Source organism: Nelusetta ayraudi, unplaced genomic scaffold (assembly GCF_046127955.1).
Source record: "Nelusetta ayraudi isolate G7.1 ecotype Tasmania unplaced genomic scaffold, CSIRO-AGI_Nayr_v1 ptg000062l, whole genome shotgun sequence".
In the NCBI taxonomy this organism is placed as follows: domain Eukaryota; kingdom Metazoa; phylum Chordata; class Actinopteri; order Tetraodontiformes; family Monacanthidae; genus Nelusetta; species Nelusetta ayraudi.
Window position 1 is genome coordinate 1,019,679 of NW_027466112.1, and position 25,996 is coordinate 1,045,674.

General features: G+C 45.4%; 1 protein-coding gene across 3 annotated transcripts in view; it reads right to left on the reverse strand.

The window, feature by feature from the left end:
- The window catches only part of camsap2a (calmodulin regulated spectrin-associated protein family, member 2a), a 35,034-nt gene extending 9,468 nt beyond the window's left edge, over window positions 1–25,566 (reverse strand). For 2 of the 3 annotated variants that reach the window (XM_076040664.1, XM_076040663.1), the window contains exons 1-7: window positions 25,346–25,566; window positions 21,142–21,401; window positions 11,273–11,434; window positions 9,986–10,069; window positions 5,985–6,017; window positions 4,659–4,800; window positions 3,836–3,975 (exon numbers count right to left, since the gene is read on the reverse strand). In XM_076040664.1, coding sequence (XP_075896779.1) covers window positions 3,836–3,975; window positions 4,659–4,800; window positions 5,985–6,017; window positions 9,986–10,069; window positions 11,273–11,434; window positions 21,142–21,401; window positions 25,346–25,484 — 960 coding nt within the window. In that variant the 5' untranslated portion in view covers window positions 25,485–25,566. The remainder of the gene's footprint in view (window positions 1–3,835; window positions 3,976–4,658; window positions 4,801–5,984; window positions 6,018–9,985; window positions 10,070–11,272; window positions 11,435–21,141; window positions 21,402–25,345) is intronic. The other variant, XM_076040665.1, reaches the window with a different exon arrangement.
- Between the last annotated feature and the right edge of the window lie 430 nt (window positions 25,567–25,996).

Below are 25,996 nucleotides of genomic sequence, written 5' to 3' on the forward strand. Positions count from 1 at the left end.
GCACAACAGACTGCCCCTCGTTCAGACTGATTCCTGTTTTTCCTTCTGTCATTCCTGTTTGTAGGATTTACAGTCCGAGCATTTGTCTCTGTCAGGGTGAAACTAGAGACGTAATCGTTGGTGACACAAACCAAAGCTCATGGCGGAGGGTGGGGTGACTGGAGTTAATCCACTCTTCTGGGGATTGGCACAAATGCCCACCCTGCAGTTTCCACAGACGCAAAGTTAGAGCATTTAAAGGCACGGGCAATTGTAGGGCATCGGGTTTGACAGAACGAAAATGAGAAATCTCGTCGCAGCTTTTAAACTGCGTTACAACCGAGTGAGACACAATTTGTTTGGAGACTGAGCATTTAAGGGGCATTAATGTCAGCAAGTACTTGGCTAGACACTCGACTGAGGGATGTTGTTCCTGCAGACAGTCTGGTAAACCACTAAGTTGATTTATTGCCAAATCCAAGTTGCCTGTAGTAAACCCTGATCTGGGAATGCTCGACAAAAAAGTGGATTTAAGGATAATTAAAATTTTTGACATGCTTGACATTCAATGATACTGACCGGGGGGGAAAAAGCCAGTCGGTGACCAGCACAGCAGCATATTGCAAAACAGAAGCATATATACTCTTGACGGTGATTCCAAACAATGATAAGTGATCAGCAGACTTAAAGCCGTGCTAAATTAGCAGCTTAAGTGTTGCAGTGAAGTGTGTTAATTGCCTTCCTGGGGGCAAGAGCTCAGCGTGTGTGTTAGAAAAGCTCCATGTGAGGTAGATGCAAATGGCTGAACAAAAAAAAAAACTGCAGAGGGGATGAGTTTCATTTCTTCCTTCTTGGATCAATGGGTGGTTATTTATGTGTTGTAAAGTAATTAAATGAAGAGCCACTGAATGGGAGTGTGTTGACATGATTTACTAGCCTGGGGTCCATTAGGAGAGAGTAATGTGTACATGCTTGTGGTGTGGTTTGGGCTTGGGTACAGTTATAGGATGTGATGTGGCCACTCCATGAAGCCATTACTGGCTTTTAACTGATAAATACTCTGCAGGTTAATGCTGATAATTAGCTGCATTAAATGGTGGGTCCTAGTGAATAACACAAGGCTTCAGTGGTCTTCAAATCATAGAATTCTACATTCCCATCTTCCTTGTTTTAAATAAAAAAATCTTTTGAATGGTCCTGACTGCCAAAGCCATCAATTAATTGTTAACATTAGCATTGTTCTGCCTGTCTGTTTTTATCTCCTATATGGAGGAAAGGCACGTGTCTCTGTCTTATCTCCCCTCTGCTTCCCTCCTCTGCTGTTTTCATTTTCTCCCTCATCAACACTCCCTCGTTCCCTCCCCGTTAAATGTGTCAGCTTCATCTCTATTATAAGGCTTCCATTAGCATGGCGAGCCGCAGCGTACGGCACCGGTGGGCGTGTGACCGCCAGGAAACTGGGCCAAGGTGAAGGAATCTGACTGGTGTAACTCTGTGAGCGTCTCTTGCCGGGCCGTCGCTCACCGGCGGGTCGCTGCTCCGACGGGATTCAACCTTGCGGAGATCGGTGTCAGCAAAACGAAGCGCTGCCAGCAATGGGGCTGGTTCTGCCACATAGTTGAGTCTCTATTGATGCTGCGGGCTTATTGATAAGTATTTGAGCAGCTCTGAATGCAAGACCGTAGCTTCTGCATCCTTGAACTGCTTGCTTGACTGTTACTAAGACAGACGGGTGTGTCGATGGATCTTCAGAGGCTTGGCCAAATCATAAAACTAGGAGGAAACCACAGTTTTCTTACTAGAACATTAGCACCTTTATGACAAGTTGCCACAATAGATGCTGCAACGGGTCCAAAAATATTTATTCACTAACTAGGGTGAGTCCCTGGGGTGGGTTTCAGTGCGATGCAAGCCAGGCTGGCACAGAAGAGTCATTTTTTTTTCCAGTTAGCTGCGTCTAATGCCCTTGTAAAAACACATATTATCTACTAAGCTGATATAAGACACCCCAAAATATTTGATTTCTTAAAAAAACCCCACCAATGTTACAACCATTGAAACTCCACACCATTACACTGCTTTCCAACTACAGAAGGGTGCAGTTTGCAACACAACCTTTCAACCAGTTTTCTTTAAACCTGGATGTGTGAAACTTAGAAAATGGAATGCGTTTCTGGTCGATTATAAAAACACTAGACAATTTCAATGGTTTGGCTGTAGTTTAAGGCTGATGTCTTGTTCCGTCCGACTGGTCACCTAGACTCGCGGGACTCAACAGGACTGGAGTGTAGTGCACTATGACAGTCTGTCATCTCCTGTCCTCTCGCTGACCTGAGTCCAGGCTGCACTGACAGTTCTTTATGCTGAGGTTAGAGTCTGTGCCATCTAGACGCATCTGACTTGCATTGTTGTGCCGGACACAACGGGCAAACACAGCCAGAGTAAAAACCCCCCTTAACGTGCCCTCGCCATACTACATCACAAGACACACAGAGGTATTCTGTGTTAGACTTTGAGGCAAAGATTGAATTGTAGACTCGACCCATTTGAGAAAAAGAATCAGGATGACTCAGTCTACACAACACATTCACGGCTATGCACCAAACATGGGCATCTGTGTTGTGTAGTTCCTATTTTAGAGGAGCCCAAAGTAGGGCAGAAAATCAGCTAACCTCGTCCAAAAATGCTCTGACAGATGCGCTCGAGCGACATCGCAGTTTATACACCAAGATACTGCAACTCAGGGCAATTCCCATATTTTTCTCTTTCTGTCATTGTGAAGACCTCACGTCATTTTATGCCTTCTTGACCTAACCTGAAGCCACACATTACCTCTCAACTAAAGTCTTCTCCCGACAATGTAGCGTTGACGTTGTGAAGAAGAGTGAGTGACTGGCCAAATGTCCTCACACTGCTGGTGAGAAACGCGCTCCAGTCGTCACAACGCCACATTTACAAGAACAAACGCGCGCACACTGTCGCTTCTGACAGTGACTTCAGAAGACAGGTGACAGTATAAACAGATGACAGAGCAGAGCGGAGAGACAGAAAAGCTGGTGAGTCAGGGAGTAATGGAAACCGGAGGACAAGACAAGAGTAAAAGGAAAGAAAAGGATCGAAAGAGGGAAGTCGAGAAAATGTTAGAAGATGTTAGAATGGTAGAAGTGTTGCTGAAATGACCCAGACTTTCATCTCGGTCTCTGGACTTGTTGAATTTTTTTTTTCCCCCCCACTGTATGACTCACTACAACGACTGGTTGGATAACACACTGTATGCTTTTGTTATCCGATTTGTCAAAACACTTGTGAATTATTAACTTCAGAGTGCTCACTTTTTTTTTCTTTTTTTGGGGCGTAAATTTGGAAAGTACAAAATTAAACTGCCACCTAAAGAGCAACCACTTCCTGAGATTCAAGCAGCTGTGGTGAATGCATATATATCATTTCTTTCTTCTTCTGCTGGGCCATTTTTCCAAAGTGGACTGGCTTCAACAAGTCAGAACATCCTGTCTTATGTTGCTCCACCATAGGGATGTAATGGCTGTAACACGCTGACTGTGACACCAATCGACGACAGTTGCTCTGCGGACCTCCCACACGGCACAAGTTTTACAACACAAGCGTTAAGTCAGCCAAGATATTGCAGTCTTGCATATTTAGCGGGACATTTTCAGCCATCATGAAGGAGGTGAAGTCTGTGATCATGTTGAAATTAATACATAGATTATTTTCTTAAAAAAAAACAATACATTTAATTCCTCTATTTTACGAATGAATGGCATCATCAGTTCTGCACTTGTGCCATGGAACAAGCATTATTTAAACTCGCGTTTGACCTAATCGTCTCCCCCAGTACCTTGATGGTTGACGAGGCGTAGAGCATGTCCTCCAGACTGAAGTGGCAGCAGCTGCTCAGGTTTTCTTTGCAGAACTCCTGGATGAGCTGCAGGTTGTAGAGGCGGTCGGCCAGCGTCATGTTCTCCTTCAGGCAGACATCTGAGAAGGCGGAGGGAGCCATTGTGTCAAAACCGAAGGTAATAAAACTGAAGGCGCTCTCACTTTTAGCCCCGTTTATTTTTTCGGCCGTTCTGCTGATTTTTTGTTTTGCTGAAGGTCTGCGGTAGGCGGGTGTAGAGGACCGTCTGAGGTGAAGCTGCAACTGACCGACCTCCAGCAGGCCGTTGGGCGTTGGTGCATTCAAGAGCAAACGCTGTTGATTGATTGATCTTCAGACTGAGTGACGCACTCAGCTGGGCTTGAATGCACCTCTATGCAGGCATGTGTCGTAGACAAATGAGAGCGTGAAGGTTGTTGCAGACACACTTCATTAGCGGTTTGACAAGATGACATCAAGGGGCTGTTTTGTTTGTGTGTTTTTTGGCTGGTCTTCATTTTATTGATTCGAGGAACCTTTGTTACAAAATGACTCAGATCTTTTGCTTTGAGTCACTGTGGTCTGTGGCAGTCAGTCAATCAATAACATTTATTTTCTGTAAATAATCACGAAGACTGTACTCTGAATACAGATTGTTGCCATTTAAAATAGCTTTTAGGGTATTAACACATCTGTAGTTCTCTGCTTAGAACTACAGATGAGTTATTTCAGTTCTCTTTCATGGGAAGGATGGTGAGGGCAGCGACTGCTGTTTGATTGAGATAGAGGCACTGAGCTTGCTTACCGCCCAATGGCAGCAGCTGCGGACAGTAGAAGTGCAGCAGAGCCCCGAGGGCACAGCCGTCTGCGCTGTCCTTCAGCAGGTTGTCCACTGGGGGGATCCAAGGGACCAGCTGGGCGGAGGTCTGCTCCTTCCTGTAGCGGGCCTGCGTTTCAGAAGGACACATGGCTATAAACCAAAGTGCACGTTGCCTCGTCGAGCAGCGGCTGCTGTCTTAAATGGGCAGGGAAACAACTGGAAACACTAACTTAACAACTTGAAGGTTAATAATTTCAGTTTCAATGTATTGGTGCGCTGCAATGCTGGACGACTAGATCCTAGTAGCGTGTGTCCGTAAATCTCGCATATTCATTCAGTGTCAAATGAGTTTTAAGCAAACTTTTGAAAATTTGCTTAAAGATAATCAGAGAAAAGGTGCCCCGTTTCAGTGAGGTGATTTGATGCGGCTGAATGAGGTTACGGAAAGTGTGGCAGAGGTGAACACGACCACCAGTAGAATTCAGAGAGGATGTTAGGAGATGCTGTTGCAATTAGTCTTTTTGCATCAGAATTTTTTTCCAGCAAACTGTAAAACAGTTTGTGCCTGAGCCCTGATTAGTAAAAGACAAAAAAAACACTTGAAGTGAGCGTAAAAACTTTACCACCAATCAGACAAAGCTATTTTGAATGATGCATTTCGGACCGTGACTCGCTCTCTAAACTCATATACAGCTATGATGTTTAATGCAGTGCAACTGCATTAAACTGAGAGGTCCACTGAGAGGGCCTTGTTGTAACAATATTTAAAAAAAAATATAATGAACATCCCTACATTCCCACATTAAGAGGGTCTATAGTTAGAACTGGGAAGTCTTAAACAATTTCATGCCAAATGATTCCACACATCCCATTTCTGAAATTAAATTCTGCCATTTATTTACCCCCCCCCCCCCACTCTTTTATCCCCTCTAATCCCCTCAGACCTCCTCTGTGATTCACCAAGAATGTCTAATACCGCTGAATGACCTTCACGTTGGAGAAACGCGGAACGCTACAATCTGCCAGCTGCCATCGTGTCGGCGCACCGCCGATTTTTTTTGTAGCCTTTGACATTAAACCGGCTAACTGATTTATAAGCTAACTGTTGTTTGAAAAGAGTCAAGTGGACACAGCATAAGGTGCGGGGGTGGGGGCCACAGTGTCGTGCTTGGTGAAGGCACAGGATGACACATGTGCACACACACACACACACAGGCACATATGAAATGATGGCAGTCATGACAAAGGGAGGCGGAGACGGTCACTATGGAGACGTGGAGTGAACAGCGTAGCACTCATTAGTAGACTTACAGGCACAAGCTTCATGTACCACTTGGTCGGGGACTGCGACAGCATAGCGGGGCCGGGGGAGAGGATAGAGGGGGGACAACAACAATATAAAGACATACCTGTTAGAGGGATTAGTTAGTAATGCGATTAACAATGAAAACCAGAGACATGACAGCGGCGAGGAGGAGAATGTTTGCGCTGTTAGGATTGCGAAGGAAGGCCGGCGGAGGAGGCGCTGCTAGCTTAACCTGGTGCGAGAGATGCCTTGGCTGGGGATGAACGGGTATTACAAGAAACCTAATTCTGACGCCGGGGGTGTTTTCATGTGCGTCAGTGAGCAGCCTTGCACAGCGATGCGTAGCTTCATTTTTCAGGTGGGGCGCGGTTGGCGTATGTGGATGTTTCCATGGCTCCAGCAGCCAAGAGGGAGAAGAGAGTGTGTGTGTGTGTGTGTGTGTGTGTGTGTGTGTGTGTGTGTGTGTGTGTGTGTGTGTGTGTGTGTGTGTGTGTGTGTGGGGGCGGGGGGGTACGAGACACTCCACCAGAAAACAGTGAGTTTGCAAAGAGGCAACAGGTCTGCAGGTTATCACCGGTTTCAGGTTGTCAAAAATAGTTGTGTTTTTTTCCCCTTCCAATTTTTAAGTCTTTGTTTGTAAAATGGCATAAAATGAGATCTTGTGCCATTGAGTACAAGCAGAATGTCCAAAACTGTTTTTTTTTGTTTTTTTTCTTTTTAATTAAGTGGTGAGAGTTAATCAGCGTATGGCGTGCGGCCAGCTAAGATCACACGGCTGGTGTCTGTGCATGTGTTTCCATCGCTGGGATGAATGTTTCTCCTTTCTGAAGAACCGTGAGCATCATTCAAAAATGAGCCGCCGCCTCTGACAGAGAACACGCATAAAAATGTGTTTAATGAACTCTTTTTGAAGTCTAATGTGGCCCATCAAGAGGCAATGATCATCACTCGCACTGTGTTAAGACACTCACTGTGATTGAGCGTTAGCAGTGCCCCGAAACGTGTCCCCAAAAGTTCCCCTGTGATAGCCTAAAGATTGGGCCGGGAAAAAAATACACGAGATGAAACACAGTTCAAGACTAAAAGTTCCGAACCAGTTGGAGACGGGACATTAAATAATTAAAAGTCTATTATCCCGCCGAGAGTGTCGCACAAAGGGGAGGATTAAGCAAAAGAGAAGGAAGGAGTCAACAAAATGCGACGGATCAAAAGGGAGGTGGGCGGATTGCCTGGCTAAATCCTTTGTTCCCGAACTCCTGAGCAGATTATGGAAGCGCGCGTGGGTGTTCCTTTTAAGCAGCTGGCAAGTAAAACGCGTCCAACGCGAGCAGATAAAAAAAAAAAGAGACAACGGGAAGATCAGTTGGAGCTTTTCCCAGGTTTCCAGCATCACGTTAATTTCCCCTTTAAGCGCTGGGAACTGAAAGGCCTGACGTCGGCCGTACGGTTCGCCACCCGTTGGAACCCACGAGCCAGTCAGATGGGGTCGTCGCGTGTTAAAAGTTAATCGTTGACGCCTGAAACATTTCCGTATGTCTAAGTTGGTGGTTGTGCGCTCTTTGGCCCAGCATTGCGTCCTGACCTCGCCATTAATCATTGTGCGACGTGTTTGGGCAGAGTTAAGCCCTTCTTCGTCACAATTACGCTCCATCAGTCAAAAGGACGATGAACTGATGAGACGGGGGAACCTGAAAAACTGCAGTGAGCGAATGCACAAAGTCAACAGAGCCTGCGGCCAGCAAGCAGGCGCAGGGACGGAGCTTCGTTTCACTTTTGAGTTTTTTTGTTTGTGTGTGACTTTTTGGGGACGTTGAGGATTGGGAGGGGGGGGGGGGAGAAAATGCTGCGATGAGACAACTTGTCCATAAGCCAGCCCGCTGAAGGGTAAAAGTGACCTTCAGATGATTAGATGGACGGCTCCCTGCTGCGGCCGCGCTCCCAGTTTTAAAAATAGGAGGGAATGGATGTTTCTGCGGCGGGAATAATGCTCTCAGACTGCTGACTCAGCGGGGGTCAATCAGAGTCTGAAGTCAGTGCCGACCACTAATCTGACCCCTGCGGAGATGCCAGACCAGTCGCCATCTCCGAAGAAGTAAACACACGCGCGCGCGCGCACAAACTTTGCAAACAGCCGTGCCAAACCAAACTTCAATCATCGGTGATGCTTCCTCTCCTTATCAAAGTTCATCCTCGGACGTGTCTGAGCTCCGGCTCAGCTGTTTTTCTGTTGCAGATTTTAGGACTTAGTTCTTAGTCTTTTCTGTCCTGACCAGGAATTTTGCCGGCCGCGCCCCCGCTGCTGGGTGCAGTCCAGAAGGTTAAATGAAAACGCGCTCTGCAGCACCGTCCCAGGACGGCGGTGCACGGTCACCGTGACTGGCAGAGGCCACTCGCACTGCAGAGACACGCGGGAGGGAAGCTCGGCATGGGTGGAAAAAAAAACACAAACGCTTCTGTTTGGCTTCCGCTGTGCAAGAATGTGCCTCCTCCCCACCCCTTGCTCTTGGTTTAGTGATTGTTTTTGTCATCCTTAAGGTATTTATTATCTTCTTTGATGCACTGATATTTTCAAATCTTCATAGTGAACTGATTCTGGTGATTCGGGACACTCAAAAAAAGAACTTCCCTTGACATCACGAGCAGAGGCCGAGGTTTAGAGTTGCTACGGCAATAGTGAGGAGGACAACTATCTAAACACACACACACACACACACACACACACACACACACACACACACTGGGAACCAGCTGTCAGAGTCAGTGGCCCCCGAAGCAGACGTAGTAGTAAGTTACGGTGCGACCAGGTGTGTAAATAAATAAAATCAAAATAAGGAAGCACGTGACAAACAAAGCGGGACGTTATGTCACTGTTTTTTCATGCATGCAGGCGCTGCGCGTGCACACTGGCTGGTTGGGTCAGCGTCAAGTCTGCACGGCACTGGCCGGGACTGTGACTGCACACACAGTTGTGTACAGCTGTAGCCTGGGATCTTCATTTATCATTTTGGAGCTGCTCAGCTGTGAGGCCTTCTGGCGTCACCTCTGCTTGGACTGCTGTGAAGATGAGAAAATCCTTCAAGGTAGAACTGAGCGTCTCGCAGCTGCGTTTTAGCAGTGTGTTTTGGATTTAGGCTGCAGCAACTCATCCACAATAACTTTGTTTACTTTTTCATTATTGCTACGTTTTAGGGCTGTGAAAGCTCCCATGTCAAGGCCAGATACGAGTGTTTATTTTTCACTGTAATTATCCCATAAACTTGTAGTTCTCTGTAAAACAATTTATTTGGTCACAGCTTCCTGGACACTTTTTTTTTTAACCTATTGTTTCGTTTTTAGTGTATTTTATGGATGTTGAAAAGCACATAAATAAGTAAATGCATAGATAAAAAAAAAGCAATCTGACCAAGTTCAGATATGTAGTTGCATGTTATATCACACACGCACGTGCACACACACGCAGACACACACACACACACACACACACACACTCGCACGCCTGGCAGAGACCTCTGAAATCATTAGGAATGGCAGTCAGAGAGCGAGTTATATAAGAGATATGGACTGCGGGCAGGCTGTGCACATGGGTGACCCCCAAGACTGAATCACTGCTGCTCTAATTAGACCGCAGTGTGAGTGACGCTTGTTACAATAATCTGCGTAGCGATAAAACTCCACATTACGGAGGGAAAAATGTGGCCTCCTCAGTTTGTCCTTCTCATTTCCATAAACGCTGACTGAGCTTGTTGTGCGGTTCAGCTCAGACTTGTGTGAATGGGATGGTGGTGTCGGGTGGGGGGGGGGGCAGTTCAGTGATCGAGGTCTGGGACAAGTGAAAAAATGTTGCGATAAATCCATTAAAGTGTAACGGAGGATTTTCACTTAGCCTCTCTGAAACTGCCTGTCAAAGTGGCGGTGTGTGTGTGTGTGTGTGTGTGTGTGTGTGTGTGTGTGTGTGTGTGTGTGTGTGTGTGTGCAGTTTCCAGCAGAGGAGGAGAACAACACCCACCCGAGGACTCCCCGCAGGCTCCGAGCCCTGCGCCTCCTTCTTCTTCTGCTCCTGCATCGCCACCTCTTTCAGATACTCACTGACCTGTCAGAGACGACACACGGGGTTGAAAATCAATAGCAGCAGCAGCAGCAGCAGCAGCAGCAGCGTCACTCAGTCAGATTTCAATCGATTAGGATTTGTTTTTCTTTCTTCTTCAACGCAGGGGCATCCACTCAAGCGGGGCATTAGCGGCTCAATAGGCAAATAGAGGCGCAGACGCATTCACACCTGCTTTGCCATCGCCATCGCCATCGCCTGCGAGTGTGTGTTTGGTTTGCGAAGCTCAAAGCTGGCGGCAGCCCATCACTCCCCCAAACCCTCCACTCAAGAATGTAAACAGACTGTATGGAGCGACCATCTGCACAGGCATGTCCTGTAGCCAACCAATAGGAAGCCAATTGGCTGCCTGTGCAAACCAGACCACGTATTCCGATTTTTAAACGTTAATCTTTGTCTTTGTACGTAAGGAAATGAAAAATATGAAAACCTGCAATAGCTGTAATTTTTTCTGAGCTAATGAATGAGTGGATGCTTTTACTTGTGACGACTGACAGGTTTCTTCCTGTGGTGACATCGAAATGAGACGTACTAACAAGGCAGTTATAGAATATTCACAGTAGCAAATATGCAGTAAGTATTTTTCCAATTATATACCAAAAAACAACACAAATACAGAAGAAATATATCTTTCATTTTTCATTAATTTTGTCCTTCTCATTTGTTGTCATTTTATGATACAATTGTTGCTCAGTGGAGGTTTAGTAGTTGCTAAACTGGACACCACTGAGGATGTGCAGGTATTCGGTTTGTTCTGCCATGCAGCCACTAAAAACAAAACTACGACATCCCATGAACTATAAAATGACATTAGATATTGCACTTTTGTTGTAAAACTCCAATTACACTCTGACCTAACTGCAACTACTGCAGCACCCACACTGACTTATCATTTCAACTCATTTACACTTGCCAGCCTTCATTTCTTTTTCGTTGTTTTGTTAGTTGTGTTGTGCTTTCACTACATGCTGAACTCAAGACTGGAGTTTTTCAAGTTTCGCAAATTCAATTTGAGACTCAAACAGATAGAAAGCCAGGTTCTCTTAGCCTGTCCATCTTTGTTCATGTAACTCATTTTCAAGAGGTTAAAGTGGGAGAAATAAGAGCATTTTCGGCTGTAACTATTACCTCAACCTCCTTGAGTGTCACCAGTGTGACGCCGTGGAGGCGAGCGCAGGAGTTGCTCACCTTGTTGATCCAGGTGGTGGCCGCGTCCTCTGTGTCGTACGGCGTTTCCAACTCAGCGTCGCTGGGCGAATACTGATGAATGCAGGCCGTCACCTTCTCCACGCTCACCATCTCCACCGTGTACGCCATCATCAGGGTGTCAATCATGGCCAGGTGGGCACTCTGGAAGTTTGAGGAGCAGAGAGTTGCATTCCTGTTGCGCATGGCAGCCACTAATCACTGGCTATTACTTTTAGTAGTCACGTGTCACCAGCTTCAAATCAGGCAACATCGAATCCACATTTTCAAGTATGAAATACTATACGATGAAAGATGTGAAAAATGATCCGCTTTGCAGTTTCTTTTCAAGATGAACACCATTGTTCACATACTTTAAGTGGAGACAAAAGCAGGAAAAACGATACAATCTTTTTTATAAATTGTTTTTTTTTTTTTTTGCAAAATTAATTCAAAGACACATGAAACAAAATGAAAACTGTGAAGCTTCTTAATCATAATAAGGGGCAAATATTGTAATGACATTGTCCATTTTATACTCTTAAATGGCGGTTTAAAATAGCAACGTCCTCCCCAGCAGAAACTGAAGACAGCCTCTGTGATACAGTAGGTGTACAGTGAACCAGGCACAGAGGGGATGCAGCCGGGGATCCAAATCCTTCAGTCGGCTTTGCATCTTCAATCTGACGCTCCCTCGTGGCTGTTGCCCCGGAAACAAGCGCATTCATCCCTGGCTGCAAGACCCACTTCCTCAGAGCGGCTGCTCGCCTCTTGGGGGCCTGAGACCACCACACCAAAAGAAAATCACCGGGAGTCTGTTACGAACGGTCCAATCCATCATCGCTGACTAGCTTCAACTTAAAGAATTATCAATACAGAAAACAAGACATGCATGACGTGCTTTATCATGCAAACGTGTAATAGTTTGGAAACTTTTGTGTGCGTTACAGCTATTGTATTGAATATTTCGAGCTTGCTTGTCTTACTATGGCACTGGGAAAACAAAGACTTAATTACAGCCTCTCACAAAAATCTCATGCACTCAATATAGTAGATGGTTTATATTTTGGTCCAAAGATGTACATTCACTTATTCAAATTTCACGTCCGCATGCACATCAGTAGCTTTGAAACGAGCCTCCTAACATCACATTAGCTCAATGCCTAATTTCCGCTTCCTTTGTCCCGGAAACTCTGCCATGAGCCAGTTTCATTTAATAACACGCTGCAGTGATGTTTCCTGTTGCAGCCCCGCAGCCCCTATTTAGCCCGTCCAAATATTGTCCCAGACACCCAGAAAACAAATACACTCGCATCCTGTTGTCAGCGTGCAGAGCACAAAATCTGCACCTCGTTCCCACAACAAATGATGGACTCTGGGCAAGACCAATTTTCAAAAGGCCAAGGGAGCGGAGCCATTCCTCAAATGTCTCTTATGTCCGTCTGCTTCCTCCTCTCTGCTCAGCAATTTAAGGATATTGATTTGCATCTGTTGAGGTCTGAGGAGGTGAAATGGCAACAAGAGCAAATTAATCTTTTTTTTCCGACACTGGAGACGGCAGTGCAAAGCTGGGAGTTTTTTTTTTTCTTTAGCCCTGAAATAAAAAAAAATGTTTGTTTTTTTACCTTCCAGACACAAAATTTGCACTAAACATGAATGCATTTCCCCCCTACAAAAACATCCATTAAAAACAACTTGGCCATATAGCAGAAGTCCCCGTTTTAAAAGAATGATGCAACCAAAAGGCTTTTGCCAAACTTCAATATTCTTCTTCTTCTTCTTATATTAGCTTTCAGACTGTGGAGCCGCTCAGATGTGTTAGATAATTATTGACAACATTCAAACCATTTTTCTTGTGTTGTTACTTTGAATAAAATGCCTTTTTAAAAAGCGTTAATTTAAACTGTATGTTGGTATGAAGCGGAGATCGTGTGCTCAGTGGAGTCCTGGCTGAGACTCGCGGTGCGGCGAGACGTAACAAACTGAGACATGGCCCAGTGGTGAGGGATCAGCTGACCGTGCGTATATGTCAGACGGATGCTGGAGGGAAGAGAGAAAAGGCTGCAGCGGCGCGGCAGCCGGGTGCGGACGGAGGAGTTAGTGGAGAGGAAGCCGGAAAGATGGTTTGCTCTTCTGTTATGCCTCGTGATGTCATGTCCTACAACAACTTACATTCCTTCAGCTTGCTGGAGACTCAGCCGCACCCATTTATACCTTGGACTCGGAGGAAATGAAACCCTCTCCAATGCTAATATTACAACAGTGACTCTGTCACTCCTTTACTACTTAAAGATCCCCCTCATATAGTCAGTGTTGCATAAAGTTAAGATACCTAGGTTAAGCTATTCCACACTAAAATAAATGGATCGCACAGGTTTAAACCAGTTGATAATCCCTCTGTCGACAAAGAGACAAACATTTGTGCTTATTTCCCCTCCTCGCTCTCATTAAAGCTGATTAAAACCATAAATCTCGCTTGGTTCCCTCTTGAGGGGCGAAGACGTTCAATATCCCCTTTTCATTGTGGCTGCTTCAGTGCTGGCTCTCTGTATTGCCACCAGGGGAGATGAGATGGAAAAACACAGTTCATCCGCCACACAGCCGCTTGCTGAAGGAAAATTCGATGCAAAAGCCTGATTTGACTGTGCACAGTGGAAGGACAAAGGAAGCAGCGACCTCTGTGGTGATGTAGACACCACAGTGATGTGTGTTTCAACTGTGGGTCTCCGTGTTTGTGTGTCTGTTCTGTTGGTTGCTGCTAGTGCATTTAGCCATGTAGACATGGCGCAGGTGACTCTCTGCTGAAGTTCAAAGCCAGCATCAGAATGGGGAAGAAAGTGGATTACCTCGAAAATCACGGACGTTTTCAGTGATTCCACCTTTACCCGGGGATGATGTAATATTCAAATGTAGTCTGCTTTTCATGTAACTGTCCATGCCCGAAGGCTCTATGCTGGATCATGTGTCTAAAAATAAAAACTGAGTCTGTTTTGCCGCAGGTTACTTAACGCCAACTCAGCCGGACACGGAAAAGCTCTCAGCTGCATTTACAGCTATTTTAGAGGTCAGCAAAAGTGGTCAAAGTTAGAAACAAAACAAAATAGCACCTATTTAAGGAGAAGCTTATTTTTGAGAGAAATATAGTATAAACCCTTGCCCAAAGACAGCAATCTATGATTTGAGGGACGTAAAGATATAGCCTTTTATTCAAGGGCTGTTTACAAAATCTAGAAATCATGGAGTCACGTATAGATGATTATTCTTTTGTTAAAATGTTGGGAAAGCTAGTGAATACAAACTGAAAGGTAGGGGGGGGGGAAAAATCATCACAGCTTTCTCTTGACTCTTTTTGAAAACAAAGAAAATACCAACTGTGAGGTCTGGCAACATTTGTGGGAATGGAGCTTTTACGTTCGGACTACCGCCCCTCATTCATATGCTCCAAAACCCAACGTGGCAATTATATGGAAACCTCAAAGCTAACCTTAGAACACTAAATGGGGACAGGATTGTGGCTACCGGCCAGCGTTGACCTGCTCTGGGAGATATGCCGAGACTTCAAATCCTTCCATCAGCTCTGAAATAGCCCACTGAGTAGGAATGGTTGAAAGTGAGGAATTGGAGTCGTTTCATGCAAATTTCAAGAGAAATACCTCCCATTTGAGGATAAATCTGATGGGCACTTACCCAAAGTCCAATTTCTTGAGTTGGTTGCCAAGGCATTTTGCTACCACTTAAATCTGGTAACTTCTCTGCATTTTCGAAAACAGGGAAATGAAGCAGCAGAGCTGTGGAGCCATTTTTCTCCTACGTGTTCTGATTTTCTATGTGGCTGCTTGGTGACTGCACAAAACTACGACTACAACTACTACTGCAATTGCTATTACTATACTAACTACTCGTCTACACCCCCCCTCCCCCCCTTCAAATACACTAATTGGCCGAGTTCTATTATCTTGCCTGTCAAATCAGATGGGAGGTTTGATGGAGCTGCAACATAAGATCTTTGGCACAAGCAGCTCCAGTGTGATCACATGGCTACCACAATATAGAAGGTCCCCGTGTTATCATTAGTGGGGTTTTCCAACATTTTGGAATATTCATTGTTGAATCTGACAAGGACAAGACAGGATTAAATTCTATACCAGTGGTTTTATTTGCAAGAGCAATTTGTGGTGCATCTAACACTCGTGTTTGACATTTAAAGTCGCAATAGATAATATCAATTGATTCCTGGGGTTTCCCAGGGATGTGAGAAAATTGGATTGTTGTAAAGACATTAGCGCACGGCTAAATCTATAAGAATAAATCTAACCCAGATTAAGTGCTAGTGCGCTCTGTGATGGTGTTTTACAGAAAAGGCAGGTGAATAATTTCTGGGCAGGGAGAGTTTGTGTTCATTCTCTAATTCTAAATTGAAAAAAAAAAAAAAAAAAGGGGCATAATCGCAGGATATTTGTCATTTGCATAATAATGACTTGATGCTAACGCTTTTGAAAAAATCATAACGACTCCTCTCGGATGCTTCGGGCATCACATGACATCTCGTAACGCGGTTGCTGTGTATCCGACCATGCGGCACTGCTGCTGGCACCGAGGCGGCACAGCTCACTGGCTGCGAGGAGGACAGGAAGTACTTGGACGGTCTTCCCATCCACCCTGCTGCTTCAGCTCCTCTCTGACTGCAAGATCAGCGGCAGAATAAGGACAGAAGGAGGCTGGTTTGATGTTGAGTTGAAGCATCCCCCCCACCCCCCTCTGCCTGGCGCTCGGCCGAGCCCTCCGCGCTTCACCTTCTGTCCGATCCCGCGTGCACGTGTGGTGCAGGAAAGGGCCGAGAAATGCAGCCCTGCCGGTTTGCCTGAATCCGGCATTGCAGCATTCTCCTGCGTGTGCGTGATCGTGTGCACCCCCACGCCCCGCCCCCTCCACCCCACCCTGCTCTTGCACCACCTACACGCTCACACGTACGCTACGCGCACACACCCTGCCTACTGGAGTGTAACCATGGAAACGGAGCGCCTGCTGCCCAATAGGGGAGGGGAAGTGATGGAGGCGGCAGAGGAGAGGAGGAAGTGAACCTCTATTCATCCACCAGTTCATGAATCAGTCACATAAATAATTGAACTGACACTTTTTAGGAGAGAGAGAGAGACATTACATTTGAAAAGCCGGATGAACGCACTCGGAGGGTGCTTTTATTTATTATTTGTCGAAAAAAAAATTCAACGCACAATGCTTTTGTTAGTCATTTGTGTGCGGCCGTACGTGCACAGTGGTTCAGACTTTGATAGGAGCCTTCTGTGCATGTGGCCTTTTTATCTAAAAGATTTATAGCAATTTGTTATCCCACAATACTTGATGTCAGACATCATTTTTTTTTTTTAAATGACATTACATTTTACTCCTGTTTCCCCCGAGTCCCTTGAAGCAAACAAGTTCCCACAATACTGTCTAAATCCATATTTAGCTTGTAACCAGAATAAAGCTGCAACAGACTGCTATCTTCTCCAAAATACAAACTAACCCTTTTTTTCTTTTGCTCATAGCTGATAAAATACCTCTTCAAACACAACAACAGCAGGCACTTCACCTAATGGTAATTGTCCCTTTCCTGTTAGGATCCGGCCTGAAGGCGTTCTGTAGTACCGGCATGACAATAGACCTGTGAGTGTTCCATCTGTTCAGACCTCCAGGTCACCATCATGCAGCTCAGAAACCACGTCAGGCGCTTAAAGCTACTTCTCTCCCGACTCATACACCAAGCGGCTCAGGGCATGCGGCCATACAGTTTGATTCACACAGTACATCAAGACCAGCCACAGCAACATGACCTATTTACTTGCACTGTTATTATTTATTAAAGCAGTGACATTCACAGCTCGTCTGCCCTGGAGGGACGGAACATCGATCCGCACCAGGATGAACTCCAATTGATTTTCCAATATATATACAGATACTGCTCGCGTCTGATAGCCTTATCTTTTCCACAGGACTTTCACATAATCCTGCAAAGCAAAATGCTTAATAAAACAAACTGGTGGAAATATGAATTTTACTCAAAACAGAAATAAATCGTTGTCATCCAAACCAAAGTGGATAATCCTGCACGGTCGCAAAGTTAATTTGAAGCCAGGGAAACGTTGTCATTATCTCCACTGTGGTGCCTTTGAGCACAGCAATTAACCATCAGCGCTCGGCGGGGGCTGCTCCGCTAGTGGCCAGATTGCGTGGATGTGGAGTAGAGTGCCGTTGCTGAAGAGTTTCCTCTGATCCAGAGTAACATGGCGCTTGTTTGGAATGTTTTGGCACAAGGCGTGTTTCCATATCACATATATTCCTTCATTGGTCTTGGATGTTTGGAAAAAACAAAACTGTGACAACCGGCAACTAAAATCTTCTCATGACAGATTTGGGAAACGATCTTGCTCCGTCCTGCTGGCACCGGAGCAAGGCGCCTTTTCCCCTCTCCACAACATCAATCGTCCTCCACATCTCTTGCTCTGCACAGCTGGAGGAGAACGCCGGTGACACAGAGTGAACGTGGGCGGCCGGCCGGTGGGCGTGTGGCAACTCGGATGGACGTCCTCACATGTGGAGAAGCGGTCACATGGCCGGGGACAGGAGGATGAGTGGGCGCAAAGGAGACGGAGGACGTCAGCATTGTGAAAGTGCTGGTGCGTGCTCGACATGCTCGGCGATGACATGTGCGTCAGATGAAGCATCGTCAGCCCTCGACCCGTCTGCTGATCGTCCCGCCGGAGCTCAAAGTTGCTTATTCGAAGACATTCTTCCACCTTATGCAAACTGCTGACTTATTCATAAAGCCCTCAGCATAAAAAAAACGGCATGAGGCAGCGGTTAATGCCGGCAGAACTTTAATGTGGAGCAGCTTAGACTTCCACTTGCGGGTTGGTGCTTAAGTCTCATGGCGTAAAGTTGTAATCTTCCTTTTTATGGAATTATTTTTGTGCCTGGTTGCTGAGCGAGCAGATAAAGACGCCGCGAGCAGAAAAAAATGATTTTGCAAGCAGATAAATGATAATGTGCACAAATATAACGCCATAGTCCTCTTTACACACTCTGGCTTGGTGTGCGGGCGATGTGCTGCACACTCATTCAGGACTTCCTCTGCATTCTGTCCAGTCTGTCATCCCAAGCAGTCACTTCCCGCTGGAGAACAGGAGACGGCCTCTTCTTGACCGACAGTGTTTCTGGATTCCAAAATTGTAGAGTGACCTCATCTTCTGGTCCCTCGTAACGAGGCACCACTGACGGTTCAAAATTATGGACGGAGCTTCTGGTTTTGAAAATGAGGCCAACGCCAACGTGCCAGAAACCTGCATTCTATCGTTTGGCCAGCAGGAATCGACAAAGTTGGTTGCAAAAACACTAAAAATGGTTCGCTGTCGATACAGAAAGGAGCCCTAATCTCAGACCGTTACAAGCTGGTTACATTTTTTTTTTTTTATGGTCTGAATGTCTGGGAAGAAAATTCAACAAATGCTCAAGTGTCTATTCTGTTTGATTTTTTCTTTTCTGATTTCCAGTAAAAAGGAAATCAGTTGTGAGCACGGCTAGGGTTTACTGGCCAACTGTATTTAGCTTACCGACGATTGGACAGGTTATGGAGCACATGCTGTATTCACGCTCCAATCATTGCTTAATTCCGCTACAACCCACACATCCAAATATGGAATCGTCCAGTTCCAAAATGGACTGGGAGCTCAAGATAGCGCTGATTGTGAAACCTTCTGAATGGCTATCCGCAAACCAACGGGTGACATCATGATGACTCCGTCCATCTTTATGTACAGTCACTATGAGTCATAACACCACTCTATTGATTATCATGCCACCAAATGACCCCTGGAAAGAAATCAGCTGCCCTTTAAACGTCCACAAAGTTCAGCCTGTGCAGCTTCTGCTCACCTCTGTCACGGCACGACATGTCCTAAATAATAGATGCTTCCCCGTCTGAGTGGACATTCCAGTTTGCAAGTTTGCAGCTTGTAAACTGGATGAACTTTTCTCAAGTACTCCGCAAGGCCTTTATGGAAAAGAACTGGAAAGGAAAGGGCACACTTGTTTGGCCATACGATTCAAATGCAATCAAGCCAAGATAGTGCAGCTAATTACACTAATTCAATCATACAACCAATCTTGTTTCACATGATGGAAGTATTTGTGAAAACTAACTTTGTCAAGGGCCGGATGCTCCCTAAAGAATTCTTGCAAATTGAAAAAATCCCAACGAAAAAAAAATAAATCATGTCAACATCGGCTGTAGCCGAGGATTCAGTTGCATTCAACAAGGCAGGTCGGTGCATCCCGACCTTTAGGATCTTGACCTTGGATCATCTGGCAAATTATTTAGAATAATGGCTGAACAAGAGGAGATGAGGAAAGGGAAAAAAAAAAGATTGAAAGGATGAGTTTTAAATAATCATGGAGTGAGCAAATGTGAATGTTAATTAACGTGGACTGTTGAAATTGAGAGAACACTGAGAGACGAAAGAGGAGAACATCAAGAAATCATGAAAAACCATCCTGTTTAGGTAAAGGGTATAGGTAAGGTAAGACATTGGAATGAGGTGTGAGATGTGAGGACGAGGGAGGAGGTAAGAACAAAAGGACAGATGGAGGTTTCACACTCTCGCACAGCTCATTTTCACATTCATAACAACCTGCTCAGTCACATGCAGATGAATCTCTAAACAAACCGCTGAGCTGCGAGGGAATGGGAGCACAATCGGGATCTTTCTCCAGTTCGGCCGCAGACAATACAGCAGAGAGGGCTGAGAGGAGCCCGTCAGTAATCCGGACAGCTTAAACGTACTGGACTCGGCGAGATTCACGGCGCAGGCTTGTGGTTAAACCCGCGATGCGACGCCAGCTACATCGCCTTGGATGTGCCTTGGAACATGTGTCGTCTTCACGGGGCAAAGGACTGGAAATGTAAAAACCCCCACTGAAGTTAAATAAGTCTTGAATTAGCATGGAAGGCAAATTAAAAACAGCGAGCGCTCTACACACAGACTGCAGGCAAACTGTGCACTAATTGTGTCTCAATTGCATTTCACCCAGCCGATGAGCTCTCCTAGTGAGACTCTGCCCAAATAACGAGGGCCTGAATAATTCCCACTCAACAGGACGCCTGCAAACTCATCTGTGCAATGAGCCACCGACGCGTAGACACACGAGCTGCGAGGACAGGCGGAGGCGACAGATGCACACAGCGATGCCTGGAGGTGCGTCTGCTTGTGCCGCTGTGTCTTTTGGTGGTTTGATTCAACGCAAAAAACTATTTGCAGTCTGGTGCAGAGTCAGTGAAACTCCGTGTGACTTCGCCTGTAGCTGTTGATGTTTGCATTCAGAGCCATTTAACGGCATGAAAAATTCACAATCGGGTCAACTGAGTGGTACGCCCTGTAAACAGCTGCTAAATCCAATATGAATCTCTTGCAGGTATAAGTGGTACTTTCAAAATAAAAGCATTGGTTAAACAATAGAATGCCGACCAGGGTGGACAAATATCAAAGTGAGTTGAAATACTTGAGAAAGTGCAATGCTTTTTTTCAAGCTTTATTCCTGGTGAACAGGAAATTAAAGTTCCTTAACGCTGGGACAAAGAATTGAGCCATTATGATCAATGATGTTGTTTCAGATTACGCTGTTTCCCATAAAGCTTCTAGTGCAAATTTCTTCTCATGTGCATGAAGGTGTTTTACCGAGCCGCACTAATAGGAGCATCTCCCCAGTAAGAACTAGATAACCACGTTTTGGTGTCCACCATTTAAAACCCATTTCAACAAAGATTTCAGCAGTGAAGATAAATTAATTGAAAGAAAAACAATAAAAATCTCCCTCACCATTTGCAGAGGCCTTTTTCGAAGGTCCCTCTCGGTGACCAGCCTCTCCTGGTCGGTGACGTAGAGGCTGCGCTGAGCCAGCGCCTGGATGACGCCGTCGTGGCCCAGCAGCGGCTTGGCAGAGTCGCTCTTCAGGATGAGGCTGCTGGCCCTGCAGTACAGGTCTGCAGACAGTAGGAGGCTGGTCACCGGAGGCTTCAGGTGCTCCTGCTCGTACTGGTCCGTGTAGAAGGGGTCCTTCAGGTCTGCTGGGACGCAGTCTGTACCACCGGGTGGACAAAAGAATGACTTGAGTGTGAAAGTCTGCATTTCATTTTGAAAAAAATATGCAAGTATGGGACAGCAAAGGGAGGCAATGATGAATATCAGCTGATATCATGCTGTTGGAACAGGTCCATGGAGCATCAACCTTTTACTATACTCAGTATTTTTAATTTTGTCCAAAGGGGGAAAAAAAAAGCATTTTGAAAAGTAGTGCATTTAAATTGCATTATGACTCATGGCCACGCAACACTAAAAGCAAGTCTTGGTCTTTGATGTAATTACACAGAAGTAATGTGCTGATGTTACTGTCCAGCGACCAAAGTACACAAAAGCAAGCAAACTATTGTTTAATCAACATAAAATATATTCTGCTTTCACTGAGATTGCAGATGAGATGTTAAAATAACTGCAGTGGAGACAAACAAACAAAACAGTTGTGCGCTTCAAGTGATTTTAAATCGATTCGGCCAACAGCCGCGCAATGAAAACTAATAAGGTTGCACTTTGAGGATTTCCAGAATAAATGATCAAATCATCCAAGTGTTTTTGTCTGTAACAGAGTTCCGTCTGCACGACTTTCCTACCCGGGAGTCCTCCTCCTCTTTTATTATTGCCTTGCTTTAAAAATACACTGACGTGGGTCTGTGTAGATAGACCTCTGTGTTGCCATGGCAACTGCCAGAGTGCAATCTGATCGATTCATCTCGCATGTACCTCCACAGCTTCCAGCTCCCCGGGAACACCCCTCTCACTGCCTAACTCATCAAAGAGAGTGTGTGTGTGTGTGTGTGTGTGTGTGTGTGTGTGTGTGTGTGTGTGTGTGTGTGTGTGTGTGTGTGCGCACACCACCTCAAGCAAGTCCACTGCACTGGGGATGGTCTATCTTTCCTTTTTTTTCAAAAATGTTCTTTTCTTTGTTGCTTTGTCTCATAAGAGAGGATTTTTTTTTTTTTTTTTTTTTTTGTCCGTTTCTTTGAGAAAACAGAAAGCACCCGGACAGGCACAAGGCAGTGGATTTGGATTTTGGTTGCACGCAAATGTGCAACCAAAATCCTTATGAAGTGTTTTTTAAACCAGGGGCCATAAGCAAGGGGGTGGTCGCCGCCCCCCCGCAGCAGATCGTAGATTGTAATAACTGTCTGAGTGGATGCAGGAGGAGGTTGCAACATGTGTGGCACTCCAAACTGGTTTGCAACGACGCGGTATTCTGGCCAACTAACAAGTTTATACAAAACTGTGGCGGTTCTCATCTGGAGGGGAATTGCAGAATAATTGTGAATAATTGCCTTAGTACGATTAAGCTCTGCATGTAAACGCCATGAGTAACCCCAACCCACACACACACACACACACACACACACACACACACATACCAGTCGGTGAATCACCTGCTTGGACCGCTCGCTATCAACAAGGTCTTCTCTCCTGGAGCAGAACTGCGGACAGTCGCAGTGGCAGCTAGAAGGTTTTGTACTAAATTTGGATTACTACATTATTGATCCCAATCTCTATATTTAAGTCAGAGGTCAGCAACTACCACCGCCCCCTGTCCCTGGTCTGAGGAAACTGCACCAGTTAGATCAATAGGCAGGAAAAGTCAATGTGCAGCCATTCAATCATCAGTTTTCCACCAAGTCTGATTTATCTCATGTCTTATAGCAAATGACATTTGTTGCCATTCCTTCAGTTTTCATTGAAAAAGGAACAGTTTGTGAAACCTCGATCAACTTTTTTCCCCCCAATAACGTCACCCTTGCTGAACCACTGCTGTTTGATAAAAGGGTTTACTAAGAATCCAGCGAACTGCATGTCCCCGACGCTCTCCAGCTACGGTCAAATGAAGCAGATGCATGAGGAGTAGTCAGAACAGCGTAGGCAGGCTTCTGGAGAGAAGCCTGTCCCCCTTCAATACCCCCACCTCTCACTCTCTCTCTCTCTCTCTCTCTCTCTCTCTCTCTCTGTCCCTCTCTGGAGGGCTGTATTTTTGGAATCAGCTCGCTTCTATCAGACCCGATTCAAAATATTCACAGAAGGAACTGGGGAGTCACGTCTTTTTCTGGGCTTCTGCAACATGGCGCAAGAGATAATGAGGATCCGAGGCTGCCTTCAGGGGCTGCGTGGTGACGAGTGACATGCGCGCAGGACGATGAACTCCATAAGCAGGTGTCATAGTAATGTGGGGGTAATTGAGCATCAGAATTCAGCCTTACTTTGAGGCCTTTGACTTGTTTTTTTATGTGCTGTTAGGTTTGTTCACATGCACTAATTTGTCTATTACCTGCATCAACCATACTTTTTCAAGGCATAGTTCTCTTAAAAATTGAGATTTTTGCCAATCACCGAAACAAGGACTCAGGCACTGGCTACGTAGCCCACAATGCACATAGAATTTGTGTCCCACAACTACATTCGATTGTTTTTACAAGAGCAGAGTCTTTTGAAAGGAGGAGATGCACCAGTAAATAATCCCAAAATATCCAAGATTATTATTATTATTATATTTTTTTCAAGTTTGATGAAAGTTTTGAACAAAGGCTCTTCTATGTGGTTTTAAGTATGGTTTTTAATTGATGGAGTAATGTGGCTTTCTTATTATGTTAAGGAGTGACTACATTGATGCAATTTTATAGTAACAAGCAGGCCTTTGAGGTATCACATGGAAAGCACAAGTTTGACAACCACAAACAGAACGTGGATGCTTATCTGTGCAGAGGCACTACAGGCTGCCACACGTCCTCAATTGAATGCATTTAAATAGTCCGACGAAAAGCCCAAGCTTTTTTTACTTACACTGGTCTACTAAAATGTACTGCGTTCACACACTGCTCAACATCATACATTCTAGACAATTCAAAAGCTGCTGTCATTGCACTCTAAGTATTTCCCCTATGACGGCGCTGTGCAGACTGGTCTGACAGAAACAACCAGATCTGCTGATAAGAAAGATAAAACAGCTCTGGGAAACTAAAAGGACAAACAGGTGCTTTTCCGGCACCCAAGCTGATCCTCTGCAAGGTGCACATGAACCACAGTGGTGTAAAATTGAAAGGATGAAGCAAGTGCATGTGTGTATGTGTGCGTGTGTGTGTGTGTGTGTGTGTGTGTGTGTCCACACAGGCCTTGACGATCAGGCTGCATTTCCATTTTGTTTTCACTGCACTGCTGGAAAGTGTGGGTGGTGATTCAGAGGTGCAGAACAATTCTCCATCCATTCTCGCTCTGCATTGACACACCTCCTCATGATATAACCACATGATGTTTTTTTTTTTTTTTTAGGGTTGAGAAAACCCTGTTTTTTTTTTTCTTCTCTTTAAAATTTGTAATATAGCTTCTGCAAAGGCGAACGTTTGGAGTCGAGAACATCCTTCAGTCACATTTGGAAAGCTTTACTATCGTGTCATAGAATTTAAGGCCGGTTAATACAGTAATGTTAGTTTAGTAAAAGCTTGCAAATCTTTATCATTCTTCACATTAATCCATTCAGCTCATTTGAATTCATCACAATAATGCTGGTGTATTTTAGAATCCTTCATTCATCTCTCTCTCTCTCTCTCTCTCTCTCTCTCTCTCTCTCTCTCTCTCTCTCTCTGTGAGTGTGTCGAATAATAAATTAGTCAGTGGAATCCAGTACAAAAACCTTGCAAGTGCACCCAGTCGGAACAGACAGAAACCAAAGACCATTGACTTCAATGGAACATCACTGTTGTTCTGCATTAAATGCCAATCCAGATCAGAGCCCCGGGGCGATCAATGAGAGAACAGCGACTCTCTGCAGAACAACAGGGATCGTGTTGCGTTCAGAGCATAAACGACTCTATTACACCTTTATTGCGCTGGAACTCGAGGTTAAAAGGATGACGCTGAGGGACAGGCATGCATTAGGCTGATTGACGTTCACTCATCATGCAGGTCGTCTCGCCCCTCACGGTGCGGATCTTACCTGACCCGTAAGCTTTGGCCACCAGCCATGTGAGGCTGCAACAGATTTTGGCTCTGGGGAAGTCGTAGTGCTCGAAAGACTTTATTGCTGGAGCAACGAACGCCTTCTTGGCGTCCCGGGTGTCTTGAACTTCACCCATATTTCCACTCTGAACTGTGATTCCTTAAACCCTACGCGGCAGCAAAAGGAGCACAACAGGAAAGCATCCCAACACCGGGCTTTTTTTTTTTTTTTTTTTTTTTTCTGTGTGTGAGACAATTAACGGCAGGGTTCTCTGAGCCTACTCGCAGCTTTTTTCAGTCATGAAATATCAGACAGCCGTCCGTGTTGTTCAGCCTCTTCGACACAACGAGCCGTCGCTAGTCCCGCTGTTTTCCATCCATCCCGCTGTCTAACTGGAAATTGGCTCCGTCGGACGTGGCTGGAGAGGTTTCCACGGATTTCACAGAGAAAAACTGCTCTCGAGCTTCGGCGAAAACAGAAATATGTCCATGGTTTGGTCTCTCGGGGGGTAACGCGGCTCTCTGGTTTTATGTCCATACACCCGTTAAGAATAACCTATGTGTTTGCCATTCTTTCGGGCTCCTGGTGCCGTCGTGCGGTTTTCCTGCCGCACTGTTCTCCACAAGCCCCGCACCTTTGTTGCCCGGT